The sequence below is a fragment of the Parasteatoda tepidariorum genome, chromosome 5 (genome assembly GCF_982258835.1).
Source record: "Parasteatoda tepidariorum strain Cologne lab strain chromosome 5, Ptep-v5.0, whole genome shotgun sequence".
Classification (NCBI taxonomy): Eukaryota; Metazoa; Arthropoda; class Arachnida; order Araneae; family Theridiidae; genus Parasteatoda; species Parasteatoda tepidariorum.
In genome coordinates, this window is record NC_141759.1 from 13,646,085 (window position 1) to 13,670,003 (window position 23,919).

A 23,919-nucleotide genomic window follows, 5' to 3' on the forward strand; every position below is an offset into this window, starting at 1 on the left:
TCTGACTGCTCTCCCGCCTAAACTATGGGCATCATGCTTTCCAGATTGCGACTGCTCCCTAGTTATTTTAGATTTATGAATCAAAATCCAGTAAAAATTATTTATTCAGAGAATATTTATGAAACTGATTTCGGAAGTTAAAAATATTACCTGCACAAATTACTTAGCGAAGTTAAAGCCTCGATCTACCAGTATAATAAATAAATTTATGTTATTATTCAAATAGTTTTTTGCTGGATTATTGTTTTTAAGTAAATAAATTTTTTTATAGATGATTAGTATATAGTAACAATATAGAGCAAAGTTATTAAATTTTAATATAGTATTATTTAATTTACTGGTAGTAAAAAAATAATTAATTGTCGATATATTTTTAAAATGTTTACACGGCATTTGTCCTTTGTAAAATATACAGTGCAGTGTCAATGAAAATGAAGTTCTTGTAAACACAAACAATGTTACAATTACTGGCGAAATTGTGGTAGGTTATTGTTAAGAATCATGTCATCAGTTATAATTTTTTATTTGTCTTGCTTTCCCAATTCTCCTAATTCTTACAACAGATTTTTTCTGAAATATAAGTTATAATACTTAATTTCATTTTGGGTTTAATAATTATGATTTGCAATGAATTTGAACACTATTACAACATTTTAAAAAATATAAAGGACCTGATAATCATACAATTAATATTAGTTAGATATACTGACTCTAAAGAACTTTGTTTGAAAATATTTAAGGGGGTAAAAAAATTCACTGTTTAGATTGCAACTTTGAAAAATGTGAATTGTTAAAATACTCTTTTTCTACGTGAATCTTTCCATCAAAAATTTTGAAAAATAAAAATTTTGAATTAAGACATAAGACATTTTAATAAAAATTCTGTTTTCCAGATTCTTTCTGCATTAATGTTAAAAAAAGAAAGAACAGCTGAAAGAATTGGGAACTGCAGCTAGAAAATACCCCCTTTCCACACCCTTACTTAAAGGGAATCATTAAGTGCTTTTGTATACCGATAAACTTTGTATTCGTCGTTATTCTTTCATTTGAGTTTCAACTAATAATACAGTTGAGTGTTACATAAATGGTATTGTCTTGTTACAGTGCACATTATGGGTATCATATGCAATGAACATGTAAAGAAAAATGAGGATAGTTATTCCTAAACGCTTTAAGCTACAGAGTCGTTCCGATAGTCACAGTAGTAGTACTTCCTGAGTGGACAATACTTCCGATTTTTTCAGGCAAGGTAAAGAAAATTTGTAGAAGTAAGTTATATGTAGCAGAATCACTTTTACTTATACTTTATTATTCGCATAACTAATTAACATTAGTTTTGAACAGGCTTGTATTATTTTCCTTTTTACTTAAGTAGGGGTATATAAAATGAAGCAAAGAATAATAAGCCACCGAGCTATCTAATAAATCTATGATACATATTAGTTCTATCTGATAATTCTGTTCTCAAAAGCATACACCTTCAGTACAGTAATGCAAAACAGTAGTACAAACATGCAAAAGGCTGTTTCACAAATAAAAGTGCTGGGATATTTTCCCTTTGAATCAATGATATTGTTATAGATTAAGGTGACACAGAGCAAGCAAAAGAGCATGTCCAAACTTGTGACGCAAGTATCAGTCAGAAATAAGATATACATGAGAGGTCTACATTTAAGGATAAATGCCCAGCAATTATTTTTTCTAAAAGCACCTTTTGCATCCTCGTATAATGGGACACGTTAATGTATAGTGGGACACCTTCCGGTAGACCTCGTAGCTCTGATATCACTTTTTCTTCTCACCCTGATTATAGATACTCTAAAAATGTTTCTCATTCAGGGGAACCAACTACAGCCTTTTTTGGCAAAATATTTTATAGACTGACAGACCATTTAAAATGAAATCTTTCCTGATATTAGTTAATTTTGATAACATTTTTAACGTCTTTACGCCAGAAACTTGACTGGATATAAATTGTAGCAGAGTACCTTCGTCTGATGGTATGATTTAAATTCAGACTAAATGGCTTTGGCAAGAAAAAAGATTCAAGTGTTGGCTGTGAAGCCTCTGTTAAGTTTCAGTAAAATCTGAGTATTCACTCCAGAAACTGAAGGAGAGGTGTTCTTTTATATCATCTTTTGAATCATTTACTTATAGTGGTTGAGAGTATAACTTGATATCAAAATTACTCAGCAAAAAGTCAGACATTAAAAAGTAAAATTTACTACCACTAAAAAAATTTCTACGCAAAGAGTAGAAAATAAACAACATTGACATGAGAATAAAGCCTTTAAAATTAAAGACTTCATTATTACTTCTCATGAAATAGTTATCAAAACTTTTTAACTTTTTCCAGAATTTGATTATCCTAAATTTCGAAAGTTATGCCTAATTCGCTTGTTACTTTTACTTTAGAGATACGATGATTTTTTGCAAAGTCTGATGGATGCTGCTGAAGAACAAAAACCAGAGAAAAGGAAAAGAATCTTGCTGTTGGAAGAAAAAGACGAAACAGATTAATATGGATGAGCAACAAACTGAGAGGTGCTTGAACAGTTGAAATACAACTGTAGGTTCTAAATTTCAAACATATTTTTTTAACTTATGTAAATTTGTGCTAATTTTACCATGTTTTGTTTTTAAATTTAAGTTTAAAGATAATTTCGCTAATTTGTATAAAAGTGTGAAATGCCAACTTGCTTTTGAATTACAGTTTAAAAGCAAAGTGGCATTTCATACTCTCATATTCAAACACATTTCATTCAACTATTCATACTCTTGTGAAAGAAATGAGAATTAATGTTTCTTCTTCAACTTAAACAGTATTTTGAGGCAATTATTAAGACAACAAAAAGGTTATATTCACGAAAACAAGAGCCTCAAAATAGAACAGAATGTTGTAGAGAATTTAACTCAATGGTAATGTTGTAGCTTAAAGAGACAGAGCATATATAGCGGAAAAAATCATATGCATATAAAAAAAACTATCCAACAAAGCTAAGCAGTGCATCTGATATATACACATTGAAGGGTATGAATTCTCTTTCAGTTATTTAATCGGCACATTTTGCATCCTTTTAAAATTAGGGGCATTCCTTCACGGCCAGAATTTTCCGTTGAACCAGATACTTTTCAATTTAACAGGACCATAAAAATTACATTGGGAAACAAATTTATTGTTGCATTTATATACAAGTATCTTATCTAATTCGGGGTTCCATTTCACTAGGAATTGTATTTCCCGCGATTGCCTGTTTGTCATTAGGCATTCCATTGAATGCTTGGTAGTAGTGCATAAAATATCATTTGGAACTAATATCATAATAATAATTTGGAAACTAGTAGGTCAATTTTAGGCATTCTATATAAAGCTATACAAATCCAGATTTCATACACTGGTTAAAAAAAAGCATTCCTACGAAAATATCAAGACCTGATGATTGAGGGTCAGCAATGTCTCCTTTGTGGTCAACTGTCATTGTGAAAAGCCGCCGGTGAGAATTGAATCTCATTTTTTCGAAATGTCCGCAAACCACTGATCCCTCATGGTTTCATATATATCTGCATTATATATGGTACTCAAAATAAAAGATTTAAGACTGTGGCTTATCTATGATATTCAACACACATAAATCAAATTAATGCTTTATTTGTGCTAAAAACGCGATCTCACTAAAAAGTGTCCTTATTCCTAAAAAATTAACCTAAGTAAAGAAAACTAAACAATTATACGAATTCGGAACAACGAGCATTTGGATTATATACCGAGTCAAGCTCTATGCCTTAAATATTGCAGCTGATTAAGAATAAATTCTAATAATGTACTCATTACATCTACCAGCTGCAGTTTTCGCTGATGGATGTATTATATAAATCAAATTTTTACGCTCACACTACTATTATAGCTTGGAAGATGAAAATTTATATTAATAATAATTTATATTTTGTTACGGTAGATAAACAAATTTCGTTTTCCTTTTCTATAATCTAAAGTAAATTTCAACAAAAAAACATATAAATAAAAGAATGGTAGCCATTTCGTTATCAATATATTTCTAAGTATATATCAATAAACTTTATCAGCTAACCATTATCAATAAATGTGTGAGAGAATAATAATATTAATGGAAACAAAACTTTCCAAACATACTAAGCACTTATAGCTAAAACAATAAAATTGTATGTGTTTCACAATTTTTTTTTTCTGTAATAATTCAGAAAACACGCAAAAACATCAAAATTTCTATACTTTTATGAGTAAAAACTTCAATGATCTGAAATAGTGACCCATAATTCAATTTCTTAGATAGTTATAAATTATTTAAGAATTGTGTCGTTTCTCTTATTCACAAGACTTAAATATGAGTGGGCTGTTAATCTACATTTTAGGGAAAATTGGGAAATGATGCTTTTCGAGAAATGAAGATTATGGACGCCGTTGTGTCAGAAACTTTGAGAATGTATCCTCCTGCTTTAATGTAAGTAGTATCATTAACCTTTTCGGGACGGGCAAGTCATAAATGTATTCGTTCGGAATCTCAGAATCATGATAGTAAAAAATAGAAAATGGTATTTTAAATTTGGGCATGGCTAATTTGACAGGTTTATTTTTGATTTCACTTTAAATTTAACACATACGATATTTGAGTTTTGAATTAATTTTTAATTCGAATTAAGTAGTAACCAGTTTGGCTACCAGTTTTATTTTATTTTTACCCTGATTATCCACACCCTGAGAATGCATGAAAGACTCGCCCGTCTGAAAGAGGTTAAATAATATCATAACTACCAACTTTTACACATTTGGCGTAAAATGTTATTTCTATTTTTAAAGTGGCAGTAAAATCTTAATTTATGATCTTTTCGACCACCAATATGTTTTTGTAAAAAAATTAACAATGTTTATATTAATATGTGAAACTGCTAATTGTACTCCGCATAAATTTTTCGAAAATGCAAAATATGTTATCTGCCTAAAATTATAATTTAATTACCATTTTACTGTTTCTTGGGTAAATCCTTCTAGAAAGGATGAATCGTTGGCAGGTATGTGATATTATACCAGACCTGTCAGATACTAAACTGTATGTAAAATATTTTAAACAATGGTAGACACTTAAAATCCAAAACTTTCAAAGTGATGTGTGATTTTTTTAACATTTTATAATCTTCGACAAGGAGAAGTAGGATCTATGTGGCCTGGTATATGAACTTTAAAATCATTTATATCATGTGGTGTGAAAGATAAATTCAAATTATTAAAAAATAATATATTGAAATTAAAACGTAGCTGGAATAAATTTTTACAAAGTGTAAAAAGTTGGAAGCCCTGCATTACTGTGTTACAACAACGACTTCACCTGACGCAACTCAGCAATTTTGCTTCACACGCAGATCTTTTACGATTTGTTACACAAAGCCTTAAAAATTGGCCTTTTAACCTTATTACAGTAAGGTTTAATACACTCTTTAATATATTAAACTTTAATATATATTAGCTTAACATATTTCACCTAAATATATTACCAGCGGTATATATTAAACCACCTTAGGTACAGTCCCTGGCCAAAGAGTTTGCCAAGTGCGTTAAGCATTTTGCATTAAAAAATATACCGCAAAGGCACATTTCAAACTTACTTTTATTTTAGAAATTCTTGATGCATTATTTGCAACATATGTAACTAGAAATAAAAAATATAAGGCATTCGAACTTGGGGTTAATCCATGGTATTCTAAACATACAAATCAAAGTAATGCTTTATTTGTATTAAAGACGCGCTCTCACATAAAAGTGTCCACCGACCAATTTTAAAGAAACCTAAACAATTATCCGATTTCATAAAGCAGGTAGAATTTGGGTTACATGCCGGCGAGTCAAGTTCTATGCGTTGAATTTTATCGCTAACTAAGAATAAATTCTCACAATGTACTCATAACATCTACCAGCTCAAGCTTCTCACTGGAGGATGCATTATTTAAATTTGATGTAGGAATAGATTAGCAATGTATATATCCACAAGATTAAAGTTTATATTCATTATAATTTATATTTTGATGTGGTAGATAAAGAAATTTCAATATCGTTTTATTTTTTACTTCAAAATGAAAACAAATGTAGAAAATGTTTTTTATAGATTTTGCTGACGGCCATTTTGGAAAGCAAGTTGATTTCCCACAAGTTCTTAGTTATTTAGATCACTTTGACAATCGATATATTTAGATAACTTTTTATTCTTGATATGAATATATTTCGATTAGAATGTTCAATCATTAAGTAAATTTGATTCTTCAGATGATCTTAAACATCTGTTTACTTTCTATTTGTTATAATTAAAATTTAGTTTTTTTTTTGTTGCAAGATTGTTTATCCCAAATAAGAGCATACATCGCGGTCTCAACATAGATTTTTTAGATTATCATATTGCGAAACTAAATTTCAAATTTTCTGAAAAGACCATAAATTGGGACACCGCAGGTTTTAAAAAAACTTGTACTTTTGAAAACTTAAGATAAGACTTAAACCTCAGGCCACGGTAGCTTATTTTTTGCAACTACGCAACTTTATCTAATTACTCTCTACGCTTTTGTGGGAGATTTTCGCGGTTTTCCTCTCCGTGTAACGCGAATGCGAGTTGGTTCCAACAAAAAATCCTCCACGAAGGCTAATTTCTCCTAATACTTGATCCAGGAGTTCCCTTGTCTTCTGGATTGGGCTCGAAATGATAATGCTACGGAGTTGAGCATTAGTAGTGGTAAATCCAAAATTGGGTCAGCTGTTCAACAACGGTTATTAAAAAAATAATATTACAAAAAAAACTTTCAGCTGGTTCCGTGATGGAATGTTTGCCTTACAATGAGGTTAACCGGGTTCGAATTCCAGAGATCAAAAAAGTCCTCTCCGGAGGTAAATTTCTCTCAGTGCTTGATCCTGGAATTTTCTTGTCTTCTGGATTGGGTTCAAAATTAAAAGACTAACAGAGTTGAACAGTTGTAAAACTAAAATTGGGTTTGCTGTTCAACAACGGTTATAAACGATCAGCTGGCGTCAGAGATTACATGGGTGGGTTTCTTTTTCTGGGTATATTTGATTGTTATTCCAAAAGAGGACATGCTGTGCCGAACAATACGGTAAAAACAGTTCAAAAGACATGATGTGTGCAACACTTAGTTATTCGTATAATTATAACTGATAAAATTGTATAAGTTGATGAATATTTTTCTCGGAGCTGACGGCTTATAACTTTTTGTGAAATTATTATTGTAGTTAAACCATTCATTCAAAACATAAAAAGAGAAATTTTTCACATATATAACATTATAGTAAAATATTTTTGAACTGTTTAAGGAACTAAATTTTAAAAGTTACAAAACTTTGTATACTGCCCTCTTATTTTTAAGGAATAAATTACAAATTCGATTAAAAGGTAGGTCTCTTCAGAAAAAGTGCATTTTTGTCAAAAAAAAAGCATATAGCTACGATAACAGTTATCTGTTATACACATTTTAGAGACTTCTTTGAGATGTAGCACTTTTCCAGAATAAAAATCTGACCACCCGTTTAAAAGTTATAACTGGTGACACGTTAAAATTTAATCTAATTTAATTTAATTTTTCGCTGCCTACACAATGTTTTTCATAAAATTTTAATATATTTTGGCAGAAAATGAATCTGACGTACATACATGCATAAGTTTGTAAATTTCAGAGACCTGTTTAGATTTAAAGCTAAAAACTAAAATGGTACTTTTGATTTTGGCAATGTTTTTTTTTATGCAAAATTATGCTTTTATTACACGACTAATATATAATAGTTGATTCATTAGCACTTATAAATATATATCTTAGAGTATAATGTACTTGCATAATACTCTACAGTTTACTTTAAATACGATGCTTATGCTTGGAAAATCATAAAACTGGTGTTATTTGAAAAAAAATAATAAAATTTCACAGAATATTAAAATTAAATTCCTTACCAATTTATACTTTAGAGGAAATTAAACGGCTTAAATAATAAAAAAAATTACAGTCTTACCCTATTCCTTATTTTTTCAGACAGGAAGATCTTCAAGATGTTGAAAAAATATTTAAATACAGGTGATTCATTGACAAAGTGAATGGCATTAAATCGAATGGGCAACGTATTCTATAAATAAAGATGCAAATTTTCTTACTTACTTTATGAAAATAAAATCTTATGAAAAATAAAAATGCAGACTTGGCATTTTTTGAAGTTTGAAAGGCTGTACATGCTAAAAGTATCTAAAACTGAGGAACGTTCTGGTTCATAGAGCTTGTTTTAATAATGAACTTTGATTTTGAGTTAAAAAAAATAATGGGGAGCTGTTGTTTAGATATTAAATTCAGAAAAAAATTTAAATCGGTAATATTTTTTAAAAAGAAAATCTAAGGGAATTGTTTTGTCTATTTTACCCGTCCTTCAGAATAGACAAGGTTATTACTCAGATAAAAGAAGAAGAATTTTGATTGTATAAATCATTAACATATAACTCTACTGTCAGCTTTTTTATCGTACTTTTTACAAGATAAAATAAATATAAGCCAAGTAAGGGGCCGAAGTTTTGCTATTTACAAAGTTCTTATTTTAGATTTTAGAAAAAAAAAATCACTACAGTCCCTGGCCAAATCATTAGACGTACTATAAGATTCTATGCAAAATCTTAATTATCAGGTAATACTATACAGCTTATATCAGGTAATATTATCAGGTAATACTATATGTCTTTATGTGACTGAAACCGGTTTGCACTTGTTAACGTTAGCGTATCAAACTAGACAATATGTAATATAAATTAGGTGATAGATTATATAAATATAGAATATGTATTATATTAAGCATTATCTCAGTATATTATAATAATTACATCAGATTATTTGACGCACTGTAGTTCTTTAATAATTACACGAGTTTACATGCAATACTTTTATATTTAAGCATACATTTTATGGGTTTTTGTTCAAGAGATTTTTTATATACTTCCTATTTATATTTTTTTTTAACGTATTGCATATTACAATGGTAACCAATTGATACAGGAGCGTAAACAAATGCAAACCGGTTTCATTCGAGTGAAAATAATACAGCTGTATAACATCGACCGATAATTATAATTTGACATAAAATCCTACAGTGCGTCTAATAATATGGCCAGTGACTGTAATTTGGCGAAAATGGAGCGGCCGGCACAGTCTGGTTGGTAGGGCACTGAGTCCATGTGCAAGAGGTCGTGGATTCAATCCCCACCCACTGAAGGCGGTTCCCCGTGTAGTAAATGGTGACTGAATCACGTTATATCTGTCGAGTCACTAAGTCCTCCATGTTTCCATAACAAATCAATACCTCTGGGTTTACTGATCCCGGAGTTTCCTTGTCTTCTGGATTGGGTTCAAAGTTACAAGGTTGAACATTAGTAGTCGTAAACTAAAAATTTTGTCAATGACGGATATTAAAAAGATATAGAAGACAGCGAGAATCAATTTCTCAGCATTTAAGATAATTTCTCAGCACGGTCCCCCTATCAGGTTCAGCCAAAAGAAACTTTAAAAAATGTGTTGAGAGTTAAACACAGACAAATGTGCAAACATTTAGTTGTTCACTGAAAACTACTGACAGCATTCTATGCATTGAGGTGCTTTACATGTTAAAGAATTCAAAAAGTACTGATTCTTGTGGGGGAGGTTTGGTCCTCCGTCCTCTGCCGCCAATATTCGTATAGTGGAATTCATGATTGTTCATTTAGGCCGTTAGTAAAAGTAAATGGATGAAACAAAATGAAAGTCTCCAGGAAATTAATATGAATCGTGAATATGAAAATCCAATTTATTAAGCAATGTTTTTTGAAGATTATAGAGAATGGCCATCAATACAAATCATCATGATAATTACCAATTATCAAAAATAAATCCCTTGAAGGGATCAAGGAAATATAACTTCCACATCAAGAAGTTTTTGTTAGCATTTTTTTTTACGATTGCATATCTTTTTAAAACCGTTAGGATGACTGTGACAGGAGTCACCACAAATTTTGAATTCCAAGTGAATATAATTATTCCCAACGGACGTAGAAAATATGGGTAGGAGATCCATAATTTGGCGAAATCGAAAAATCCTGCCCCATTTTGCAAGTATTGCGAAGGTGGACTAAATATACCGAAAAACAAAAATTATGTTTTTTTCATGTTTTCGCGTTATTTTATAATATTACTTCGGATATATAATTTGCTTTTCATTTTTAATATAAAATTACGCAAATTATTATATTTTCATTGCCATATCTAATTATTTAAACGTACTATGTCATTTTTTTTTATTTTGCTCGCCATATTTCAGCCGCCATTTTGTTTTTTTGGGTATTTTTAGTGTATTTCAAAACTTCAACTATGAATTCAATTTACCTGCACATAAAAACCCCTGAATAAAAACACCCAACAAATTTTATCTAAATACAAATAAATACTGCTATGGCTTCTTTGAAGACAAAATATAGATTACGGCTAAATATAGAAACAGAACTGAGAGTGGCTATTTCTAATATTAAGTCTCACCTCAAAAAACTTTGCTCCACAAGACAGACCCAAGGAAGTCACTAAAAATTATTATTTATTTATTTTTTTTTCAAATTTAGTATGTTTTGATGAAGTAAGGTGGGTAAGCCAAAGGTGGCCAGTGCTTCTAGCGTAGCCCTCCCCCAAAGTAAAATTAAATTTATTTTGAATCATAAGATGTTCCTGCTGTTTGGTAAATCTTGTATCTGAGGTGCACGAGGCTGAATTGGAAGATATTTCCTTGAATGGCCTCCATTGTATGACGTGATTTAATTTTTTGCAGTTGCTCTAATTTCTGGGTATTGTAATTTATATGTGTTTAAATTCTTAGAACTTTGAGTTATGATATGTTTTTAAAAGTTTATTTCTTTTCTTTTAACCACATTACTTTAATTCGAATTAATCTATCAGATTAATACTTTTAAGTCGTGCAAGTGGCGAGAGAGACCAAATGCATGTTCCCAAGGTGGCCCGACACCGGTGCCACCTTGGGGACACGTGGGCCACCTTCGGAAACAAACGTGAAATCTATAAAAGAGTTAATTATAAATCATTACGCAGCAGATTATTTCTCAAAAAGGAATGATTGACTTGAATGTCAATTGATTTATTTCATTTTAAGCAAATGTGGAACTTTAGTATTTTTTAAATTTTCCTTACATTTTGACGTTCTCTGCACTTTAGTAGAGTTTGGCAATATGATGCGGTAGATGGATCATGGGTTGGAGTCCCGATGCAGCAAGTTTGATCAAAAAGTCGTCCACGAAGGCAAGTTTCTCCCATTACTTGATAAAGGAGTTCCCCTGTCTTCTGGATCGGGTTCAAAATTGCAAGGCTTCGGAGTTGAACATTATAATCACAAACTCAATAATTGTGCTTGCTGTTCAACAATGTTTATCACATGTAATAAAATTTCTTTATTGCATACAAAACGTGAATTTCAGGTGCCATTTTTTAGCAAAGTAGGAAATATGACTACCTCGGCATTGTTTATGATCACAAATGCACTGAAGAAATAACTAGTGTGATTGCATGGTTTTAGCTGATGTAAGTAATGAGAAAGGAACAGTGTCTAATTTTTTCATTGCTTTTTCTTTTTAATTACTTAAACATTTTCACTGAGTAGACAGTTCAAGGAAAAACTCATAATTTTCTTTACTCCATCAGTAAATTTTTCATATATTGGTAAAAAAGTATTCCTGTAAAAATATCAGGACATGCAGGTTGAGGGTCTCCTTTGTGGTCAACAGTCATTGTGAAAAGCCACCGCTGAGAATTGAACCGCATATCTTCGCTATGTCAGCAAACCACTCATCCCTCACGGCTTCATATATATTTGCAATATACATATGTAACTCAAAATAAAATATTTAAAGCATTCAAGTGGTTTATCTATGATATTCTACCCGCACAAATCAAATTAAAGCTTTATTTGTACTAAAAACCTGTTCTCACTAAAAAGTGTCCTTGTACAATTGTAAAGAAATCTAAACAATTATGAGATTTCAGAGCAGCTAGCAGTTTGATAATATGCCGAATCAAGCTCTATGCGATGAATTTTGTCGCTGATTAAGAGATGCTTGATGCATACCCTCCTACTGCTACGGAATTTCCGTAGTTTCAGGAATCTTCTTTTCTGACGGTAGCAAAATTAATGTCTTAATATTTAAAAAAAATTAGTTTTAGCGTAACTTGTCCACTATTACTTATAAAAGTGCAGGCCATATGGCTAGATTCTTAACACTTTACCGACCGGTAGCGGTTCGAACATACTATGCCGTTTCACCCCCCGTTCAGCTGCAGATCGTCCGAGACACCGGCTCGGTTTCAGCCTAGACTGACGCGCGGACTTCACCACTAAATATCAAAAATTACAAATATGATATAAAATGCAGCGTTAAATCATCAATATACTGGTTACTGTATTAAAAAGTAGGCGTAACTATCTTTCTTTAACTAATCTTACAAAATATTTTGCTACCACTTTATTAGAACTTTTCCAGAAAGCGGAGCAGTTGGCATCCCTGCCTTCATATCGATGAAAAAATCCCGACTTTCCTCGCAGGAAAATCTAGTCGCACCCAGCTGCACGATGAAAAATCCCGACTCTTTTCGCAGGAAAATCTGGTCGCACCCAGCTGCACTCGATAAAACGACAGCTGAATTTTTTTCAGGGCATGCTGAATTGGTGGAAAACGTAGTCACCACAGATCGGTCAAAAGTCGATTAATCGACGACCGGTCGGTAAGCGCTGGGGAGCAAACGCTGAATAATCTACGGCCGGTCGGTATACGATGAGAACAAAACGTCGATTAATCGACGACCGGTCGGTAAGCGCTGGGGAGCAAACGTCGAATAATCGACGGCCGGTCGGTATACGATGAGAACAAAACGTCGATTAATCGACGACCGGTCGGTAAGCGCTGAGAACAAAACGTCGATTAATCGACGGCCGGTCGGTAAAGTGTTAAGTTCTGATAACAGTTTTATGAGAGATCCATTTGCTTTAAAAATTTCTACTTTGGTTCGCTACCACTAGAAAGAATTATTTTCAAAATCCTCATAAGTTGGAGGGTATGTTTTATCTAATAAAATATCTGATTCTAAATCTGGTAACCAGGCCTGAAAGCGAGGGGGAAAAGAGGAAATACTGGGAGAGGAACTAGTTCAATAATAGAAAATTTTCGGGAGAAGTAAATCTATTCTTAGCAATAAACAAATCATTGTTGTTAATTTTTTCTCGGGAAAGAAGTAATTCAATATATAAATTGTATCCGTGAAAAAAATTTGGTGGCTATGGATATTTTATTATTTCCGAAAAAAAGTTTAAAACGAAATTTATTTTCTACCAGTTTTTACTGTTTTCCCGTCTTTATATGTAGGTAATTTTAGGCTTGTTGGTAACGCTGTTATTACAGAGATGCCAACTGCTCCGGACACGCCAAAATAATTACTTAATCGGTAGATAACAACAGAGAAAATTTTGCTAATAGTTGACTATTTTTGTTTGCTTTTTAAGAGGTACTGCAGTACATAATATTACATAGTGGAGAATTTTATAAGCCTACGAATTATTTACAAATAGTGGTGAATAAAAATCTACTAAATTGAATTTATTAAACCAAGAATCAGAATTGATAAACTACCACTTTAAAATATATATTTGCCGTCCGGAGCAAGTTGGCATCTCTGTTATTATTTACTTACTTTATTTAAAATAAATTGAGTTCCTAGGCCGCGCAGCGGCCTCTAACCCATCCATCATGAAAATAATGCAGTGTATATAGTCATTTTGAGTTATATGATAGTATGGTTACATAATAATATTGCCATGACTAGAAAGTACAACTAGATCGAAGGTTTACATGAATTGCAAAGAAAATTGAAAATAGCCATGATTAGATATGAAAACATGGTATACAAACTTAATCTGTGATATTTACATTAATGATCAGTAGAAATTTGAAATTGAGTGTTTAATGTTGATGATAGCGTAAGTATATATAGAATCGGGAGACAAATTGATGAAAGCATAAATATTTACAGAGCCAGGAATCAGATTTGATGATAGCAAAGAATATACAAAATCGGTAATCAGAATCAGGAAGAAATTACAAATTTTGCGAAGCCTTAGTGGCGTAATCTAGTGTGAAGCATTCAAGATTATTAAATTGTAATTTATAGAGATGCATATTTAAAGTCAGAGAAGAGTTCAGTTTTAGTCCTAAAGTGAAATTATTCCGGAGTAGTCTCCCTCATAATTGTTTGCAGCGGTTGAAATACATCTCGGTTTTTTAAGAGTTCTTTGATAATTGATGCAAGTCTATGGGCTTGACCCATCGTTCTTGATGGGATTGTATCAGGAGTTGCACGAAGGCCTCTCCTGGGGGGACGGTTGCTGCAACCTGTGTAATTTGCAGTAAGTGCTTCTCCGCAGTTGCAACATTTAGGTGGTGAAGTTCTATCCTTATGGCACTGATAGGAACGGTGGTCGGCGGCACATTTTAGACATCTTGGTTGAGATTTGCACATTCGTTGTGTGTGGCCGAAATTCTGGCAGTTATAACATTGTATTGGGCTATTCCCTCCACGAAATCTTTCAATTTTCACGGGAAGGTCACAAATATTGGTTACTAAGTAGATTTGGTTATTTTGTTCTGTTTTGATCAATATAGACAGGGTTAGTCCTACGTCATCAACGACGTCACTAGCTCTCCTCGTTCCAAACAAAGTTCTGAAAGGAGCAAACAATATGGCGTTTCTCATGTAGTTAAAAGTGGGTCAACTAAATCTTTGAATATATTAATATAGAGTCGAATTTAACCACTGACATGGCAATAAAAAGTGTTGCATATATTAATATTACGTTAATCTCTTTTTATGATATTAATTGGAATAGCTTATTAATTGCAAATGATTATGAAAACTTTTTGTATATATGATTGAGAGAATTTGTATTTAATATTTACCATATAAATTGTATTTATAATCTGGAAATCGGAAAATTGTGAATTTTATTATTTGGAAAAAGTTATTTCTAATTTATGTTTAATTTTTCTTAAAATATGTATATTATATTAAATCAATTTTTTTTTATAATATTGAGACAACCTATTAATTGTAAATAATTATGAGAATTTTGAAACAAATTAAAAAGTTATGTAAGAAGCATGAATAAAGTCAGATAAATTAGTGAAAATTCTAAAGCATTTTAGATACACGTTTTTAAAATAGCTCAAATTAATTGGTAAATTTACTAAAATGATAGGAAGTAAAAAAAAAAATTATATAAACAAAAGAGTTGACAGGTCTTAAAACATATTTACAACCAACTTATGAAATAAATATGGATGACTTGAATGTTACGTTCACTGCAACAAATAGAATATTACTATGAAGGTAATTTAAAAAATTTTGATTTAGACTGTCAAATGCAAATTGTATTCTATAAAAAGTGATAACAGTAACATTTGCCAAAATAAAAGCCGTATAACTAAATATGCATACATACATTAAAGAATTAAGTTTCTAAATTAAAAATTTTTTTAAAAATTTGAATTATATTTATTTGAAATGCATGCGAAATTAATATTATTAAATAAGTAAAATTTAAACATCTATGTGAATACATAGATTAATAAATATGAATGTTAAATAAAAGTTTATGTATGGGATAAGTATGTTTTAAAGAATTCTAAAAAAATTCATGTTGCACTTTCTTATCGAATAAAATAGGAATCTGAGATTTTAAGATAAATTCATATATAACACCTAAAAAAAATTGTTCCTCTCACATTTTAAAAAGAAAATTAGAAATTTAAAATTCTAAAATAATTTAGCTATTCTATATATTAAAATTCTGGAAACTAAACATAATATTGACCCTTTTAACATACCACTACACTGTACTATGATAACACTACACATTAATATAGCACTACACTACTAACGTTAAGAAATAATCTAATATTATTATTAGATAATAGATACCTTATTATCTAATAATAAGGTAACTTAATTTTCTCAAATAATTAATGCATAAAACTATAGTTAAAAACTAATTAATGATGATGTTGACAAATATAAACAAGATAAAATCTCAAGTCAAAATAAATCTGAGTTTAAACTAAAACTCTGTGCAGATTTAAAATTAAATAAGTTAGTTACATAATTTATTCCTATTTAGTAGTTAAAAACTAAAGCTTATGAGAATTAGCATCAATAATCAGAAAATCTTAAGCGAACAAAGTTTACAATTACTACAAATTTTATCATCAGACATAATTAAATAAACAGACATATTAGTATTGATAAATACAATCTAATTATAGATTAAAAATTAATTACAAAACGTTTAAAAACAATGCATGCCTCTCCATAACTAAAGAAAAAAATTAGATGTAGGTCAAGAATATGTAACAAATTCTAAAGAAAATAAGACATTATTTTAAACATGAAACAAGAGTTAAAAATATTGACGCTTAGATTTTTATACATCAAAATTAAAGATAACTTGACCATTTTGAAACTTTTTTTTATAGCATTTAATGCGCTTAACTCGTAAAATCTACTGATACTCCGTATAAAGAAAACTACTTATATTAGGAATAAGTCCCTTAGAAGCGCTATATAAATTTATTTATTTCAATAATAAACTAAAAATCTTGCCGTCTTAAATTCACATAGGAAATGCCATTGAAATGATTCGTTCGAAAAATTGTTTGGAACGCGTTTGGAAGGAGGCGGGGTTTGACGTCATAAAATACGTCATCACTATCCCTGTCTATTGTGAGAAAGAGTGGGAGGAGCCGATAGGCCTCGCCCACTTTTCTTTTAAACTGAATCACTTTGCTTGTTATTATGCCTGCCTTGGCCAATTCACGGGAGATATGATCTGTATTGGTACATGCTGTGAGTCCACGGACTAGAACTTTGATATGCATGATTGGTGGTTCTGTTTCTGAAATTGTGGGTGGAGCCGCAGCTGAATTATAATCCTCCATGGGTTGGGTCAAGTCAGGATTTTCTTCGTTGTCAGATTGCTGCAAGGAAGTGGCGACATCTAGTAGTGGTGGAGGGCTGATATTTGTAGTAGTGGATAAATTTTCAACAGGCTTTGTTTTTCTTTCTCTTTTTACGTTTTCGTTTTTTTGAGGGGGGGGGGGGGCTCGGTGATATTTTTGGATGAACTTTCCGAATCTACGGATGACACACTCACTGTCTGCTCCAAAAGCCGGCCGCTTTCATGAATTTCTGTGTCAGTGACTTCCGCTGATGTAGTCTGTATTTCAGACTTGATTTGCTGGTTATAGTTTCTTGTTTTTTCAAGCAGTTCGTTTGCTTCACGGTTTATTTTCCCTGCTTCCATTATTCTCTCATATATCTCTAATTCCATAGGATCCGTGGGTGGTTCAATCGTCATAGGATTACGTCTCGGGCTTTCGGTTTGACGCTTTCCGCCACGTCCGCATTCCTCATGTGGAGTTTCCATCCATCGTTGTATCTCCTGTATCGTTGAGTTTCGTGTTGGAGTCTCGGTTTGTCTCATTCCGCCACGTCCGTGGTGATGATAAGTGGCCATATTCTAGATCAGCAGCTGAATATGAATCATCTGAGTCAGCTCGTCAAACAGAGAGTCCGCTCCAGCTCCAGCTCCCTCTGTTATTATCGAAATAATTCCATAATTTAAATATTTTGATAACTTTTGATTAAACTGAAAGTTTTGTCTCTTTGCAAATGTCTGTTTTAAGTTATCTGTGAATTGTGAAAAATTTATATTCAAACATTCCATTTAGACTTAATTTATTCTTTTTTTCTTTATTTATTTAGGACAGGTTGAGTAGCAGCTGCAAATTACAAATTAGGAGACGCTGGGATAGTGGTGACAAAGGGGATGAATATACTTCTTCCACTTTACGCAAGGCATTATGACGCTGAATATTTTCCAGATCCTGAAATATTTATTCCCGATAGGTAAAACATGGATCATAAGTTTTCTTGGTTTCGAATGCTATGCTATGCTATGAAAATGTAAATAATCGGAATTATGGTAACCGTTCGTGGAACAGTTAATTATTTAGGTTGCAAATTTCAGTCCGGAAACGAACTCACACAGTGTATTCTTATTGAAGAAGTAAATTCATGAAGTTAGGTATTAAGTAGTGCTATTTACCTATGCTTTTTTCCGGAACTCTTTTTCTTTGCATTTCTTTTCGCTCCTTTGGAGCTTTTTTAGTTCGTTCTAGTGAAAATTATTCTTTTTGGAAAACATTTCGCAAGTTACTTGTATCTGTGGTGAAAATGTGTAGTTGTTGCACATCGTTTAAGTAAATTCCATGGAAATTGAACACTGTTCAATGAAAATTTATTTTTGTCAAAAGGGAGTAGATTTCACACTATTACGTTCCATTCCGTATGATTTGAAAAAATTGCGCCAGAAGTGCGCATGCTTCAATTCCAGTAAAATACAGTTGTGTCCGGGAAAAAGTAACAAACTTACGTAAATGAAAAAGAGATTTTTTAAAAATTCCTTAATTAAATCACGCTATCGTTGAGGAATATTATCTTAACTGCGACCACGCATCCAAAACAAACTTTTACAATGGAACTTGGATAGTATGGAAGTTAAACTTCTTCCAACGTCCAATTGAAGTAAATATGTTCTCTAATTTCAAATAACCGAAAATAATTAGTTTCTTAAGGACCTATTATAATTCGACGACCAAAACTTTAAACAGAAACATATAATCTTTTTAAAAAATTAAATCAACCGATTGTTGTAACATCAAAAGATTCATTTCAGCATTTTGTAATAACGAATCCTTCATTATCATTTTGTGCTCGCGTTTTTTCTTATCTATTGGTAACACGGACATTATGTTAAATTGAAGTTAGATTTAAATAAAATTAAAAAAAACAAACAATTTTTAACAGGAATGGGCAGAGTGCTTGTAGCTTTGTAAAGCCAAGCCAACACTACGGAACGGTTAGTAAGATTTCAAAAAAAGAGTTCTTCAAATCTTACGCATGGAAGCTTACGGAATATAACGTAAATTTTCAAAGTCTGCCTAATGTCTTCCATACCTGTTGTAAAAGAGCAAAGCGGTTTTCCAATTTGAAATCAGCATAACAAACGACTTTATAAAAGGTAAACGCCATTGCTGATATCTTTATCTTATTTATCAGTGTAAGCTTCTTATAATGTCACTTGCATCCTTTTATAACATAATTATCGAATTCCATTTCACTTGTTTCCATATGCATGGTTTCATCTCCGCAAAAGCATCCGCAGTACGCTTATTTAAAATTCGGCGAAGGACCAAGAAACTGTTTGGGGATGAGATTCGCATTGATGGAGATCAAAGTATGTAGGCAAACATATTGCATCATTACAGAATCAAAACTCATTCAACAACAAAATTAAAAAATCTCTGAATTTACTAATTGATTTTTATAGATCATAAAAGTGGTATTAAATTCAGTGACTTCTTTTTACAGGTACCATTGGAGTACTGGAAATTCACATCTTTTCTCAGTGCAAAGTAATTACCTCTTGGTTTAGAAAACTATAAATCACCACATCAAAAAATTTCTAAAAATGCATTGGAAGTTATGTGACGTAATGTTTCTTTATGTTATACAATGCAGTATTTTGAAAGGTAACGTATTTCAAAAGTTCCCTTTATCACAAAATTTCAAATAACAATGCAGCTTTCTTTAGCTCTTTCATTTGAAAATTTTTAGCAGTGGTAGCAACTAAAATTTTGCACAATGGAAAATTTTATGTTTACATAGTATTTGACGTGATAGCGGCACACATAAGAAGCCAGGGCTTGGAAATTGTTTATTTTAAAAACAACACTGCAAAGGTGTATATCAAGGATTACTTTTATTGTAGAAAAGTAATCCTTTATAAGGAAATAAATATTTCATTTTCTTGGAAACGAATTTCATATTCTTTTGAATGGTATACTTACAAATGGATCATAAATTAGTGCCGAGAACAGAGCTGCTAACAACAGCACTTTCATTTGGAGATTTTTATAGTTGTAGCGAAACAGCCTATTTGGAAGTCTTAGACAATTATAATATTTGAAGTAACAGTATTATAAGATTAAGAAGTAGTCAGAAACATAAAAAAAAAAAATGCCTTAAGAGATTGCCAACAGCGTTAAACATTTTGCATTTGAAAAAAAAAAGGCTGCAAGGGCACATTTCAAAATTACCTTTATTCTAGAAATTCTTGATGCCTGATTTGCTACCCAAAATAAAAGATATAAGGCATTCTAACTAGGGGTTAATCCATGATATTCTACACACACCAATCAAAGTAATGCTTTATTTGTATCAAAGACCAGTTCTCTCAGAAAAGTGTACACCTACAATTTTAAAGAAACCTAAACAATTATACAATTTCAGAGCAGTTAGCATTTGGATTATATGCCGACTATTCAAGTTCTATACAATGATTCTCATAATGTAGTCATTGCATCTACCAGCTATTGTTTTTCACTGGCGAATGTATTTTTTGATTATTTGTCAAGTAGTGAATTGCTACATTCAAGATTAAAAAGTATAATAATTATTATTAATATTTTGTTGTGGTAGATAAGAAATGTCATTTCTCTCTTTTAATGCTTTAACGAGAGCGTATTGATCGACGTACCTGACTTGTGGCACTAGCCTATTCATCGATCGCAACACTCGAATACGCCATTTGGGGCGAGACCGGTTTCATGCCTTTAGCCCTTCTCCCTTCCCTCTCCTCCTCTTTTTAGTTGTATAGGAATGTACTACGATATTTTCCCTTTCCTTAATATTTTTCCTTTTTATTTAATCAAAATATTTTTTTAAAATTTCCGTGATACTTTTCTTTAGAACTATGTTTAATGCAGTTTTCAGTTTCATATAGTGCTTCAAGTTGAAAGATTTTAATCTATATGAAAATCAAGAGAGAAACTAACTATATATATATATATATATATATTAACAAAATTAATATCACAGCATTAATAAAGTGTAAAGTTTGCCATGTTTTGAGTGCTCTAATTTATTTGGCTATATTTCTGTAAAACAGCGCCGTTTGCAGAAAACACTAAAATTATAATAACATTGGATAGCTCGTTTTTTTTAAGCTTTTTTATGTGTAAAAATCAGTCGGAACTGTCTTCGATATTTTAATGTTGGTGCGGTCTTTGAGCTGCATAAGAATACTAAGAGGTTTCGACCTCAGCTCGCTTCGTTCCCCAACCTCAAGAAACTTAATTACTCGCACATAAAAATGTTCTCACTAGCTAATTTTTTTTAATTAACATTTTGTAATAACGAGTCCTTCATTTTTATTTTGTGTTGGTGTTTTTCTTGTTCTATTTGAAAACGGCTATTATGTTAATTTGAAGGTAGGTTTAAATAAATAAAAAAAAACAATTTTTAACAGAAATGGGAAAAGTGGTCGTAGCTTTGTAAATTTTTGAAAATTACCCCATGTGCCCCACTTTTTAAAATAGTCACCACTAGATCACTGCTAATATGATTGCTATGACTCTTGACCGGTCACCAACGATTGGTCACGAAAATACGAGTTAACTCGTCACCGGTCAGCAATGTGTTAATAGATACCTACACAAAGAAATTATACCCATTCATCTCTCTAAATCGTATCATCCAATTTCTTTTTTTAAATTTTTTTACCAAAATTTCCTTAAAGTTGCTCATAGAAATAAAGAAAGGCCAATATCTTAATCGTTCGATTTGGATATGCGTTATTTCAAATGGGCCTTTTACCCATTCATCTGGGATTGACACATCAGATAAAAAAAAAAGTTGAAGGAAAATTTAGAAAGCAAGTAGCTTCCTGAAGAAATGAAGCAGTTTGCCCCACGTGATGAAACTATGTAAATAAAGATAACGCAACATGACATATAGAAAACATATAAAATCTATTTTGCTATTCTTTATAATTATAAAAACTGTCTAAGAGGACCAAAAAAAAAAAAAAAAAACAGTTTGATTATAGGTAGTATTTAATTTGTATTGAAATATTTTTTTTCTTTCTTTTCGATTGGCAGGCACTGAACTTTATTCGGTTCGCATTAGAAGATGCCAGAGTTGTTACTCATTTTGCGTTACCCAGTGGGCACTTGTGAACCAAAGTCACGAAGGCGAGCAACATTGCCTACGCCACACTGCCACAAACCCGCTTATAGGGTGGGCCACATTCATACATAACACACAACAGAGAACAACACAAGAGAGAGAAGCATCCATGCCCAGAGCGGAATTCGAATCCGCGGCCATTGGCTTCACAGTCAGGAGCGCTAACCGCTCGACCACCTTGCCGGCTGTATTAAAATATAAAATCCGAAATAAGTAGTTTGAAATTTTATCCCTTTCTAATTCAATAAGTTTATCAGCAATTGATTTTGTAAATTAGAGAAATTTCAATTATGAATAGCTATTTATCTTAGATATAAATAACTGCACATTTGTTTCGAAGTGAACCGTGTTTTGAAGATTTTGTCTTTAACGCCGAAAAAGACATCGATGTTCCACGCTGTCAATCTCAGATATATAATTTTAATGCTAAATAATTTATTATTTTATATTAATATAGCTAGCATTTATTGCTAAACTATTTTGACCTAAATTATTACAAAATAATGAAAAACATGATACATTTGCGGCAAAGGGTAGATAAACGTCTGACAACTTGCAAGATAGTATTACAAAATACAGAAAATGAAACAATAAACTGTATTTTTTTTCTATTTTAATTTAAAAAAACAAACACAAACATTTCAAATAACTTCATGGATCACTTTTATATACACGAAATAAATCCAATTTTTTTTCCTCTGTACTGTTTATTTTTCTTTCATAAACCATCCTTTATACACAAAATAGTTTTAATACTGAAGATTACATTCATATTTACAAAAAGAAGTATGCATGTTGATATTTTTCAATTTGCTTGAATATGCCATCTTCTCACGGGTGAAAATAAAAACCAATGTGCAATCTCAATTTTACGATGTTGAATCCGCACTTGGATTAATTTTCTCTAAAGCCAAAGGTAGTTCGGTAACACTGAGGAACGCAGAATATTTCTTGTATTCCAAAGGCACCTGAAAAAAAAAACATAAATACAATTTTGTGTTTTGCTGCTTTTCAAATCTTTATTTAGAAAATTTAATTTCATTCAAGCAGAAATAATTTTTTATTACGATTTCACCATTTAACACATTGCAAGCGGGTCACGTAAAAATACATTTTTGAAATTTCTGCAAATCATGCATAAGTTTAAAAAATTGCAGCAAAACTACTTCGTTTCCACTCTGTTTTTCAAAGAATTGATCCAATTGTGATTACTACAAATATAAATGATTCAGTTTTTATGTAATCAATCTCTCTTAAAAGAATAATGCTTTTAAAATTCAGCTATAGATTCTAAAATAACTTTAATGTCATACTTTCGAATGCAGCTGGTAGCTAACGTAATAAAAGGCCTGCTTAATTTGATTCGAAATATGCAACCACTCTTTTCATGAAGTCACTTTCCTCATTATTGCTTTTTGCATTGTTTTATAGAGACAATTAAGAGCTAAAATATTGAGAATTTTCGTTTGTTTCGCAGCAACGCCGAATTGTTCCCCCTCTCTCACTGCGGGGCTCTTAACACTAGGTTTACGGGACGCGTCATTTTGATGCATTTCGAGTTTTGTAAGGAAAATTATATAACCCGTTGGAATTTTTATTTTATCTCTTGTAATGACTTTTAACCATTGATCGAAGTAAATATATATTGAAGGCTATTTTCTTCAAAAGCGGGGAAATATTGAAATTCTCTAGGTGGTA

General features: G+C 31.5%; 2 protein-coding genes across 2 annotated transcripts in view; one reads left to right on the forward strand and one right to left on the reverse strand.

The window, feature by feature from the left end:
* Positions 1 to 4,395: 4,395 nt before the first annotated feature.
* The window catches only part of LOC147808582 (cytochrome P450 6B6-like), a 188,368-nt gene continuing 168,844 nt past the window's right edge, over positions 4,396 to 23,919 (forward strand). The window contains exon 1 of the mRNA XM_087163436.1: positions 4,396 to 4,478. Within this exon, the coding sequence (XP_087019562.1) occupies positions 4,420 to 4,478 (59 nt within the window). The 5' untranslated portion in view covers positions 4,396 to 4,419. The remainder of the gene's footprint in view (positions 4,479 to 23,919) is intronic.
* The window catches only part of LOC139426392 (cytochrome P450 3A19-like), a 251,399-nt gene continuing 250,306 nt past the window's right edge, over positions 22,827 to 23,919 (reverse strand). The window contains exon 2 of the mRNA XM_087163434.1: positions 22,827 to 23,189. Coding sequence (XP_087019560.1) covers positions 23,091 to 23,189 — 99 coding nt within the window. The 3' untranslated portion in view covers positions 22,827 to 23,090. The remainder of the gene's footprint in view (positions 23,190 to 23,919) is intronic.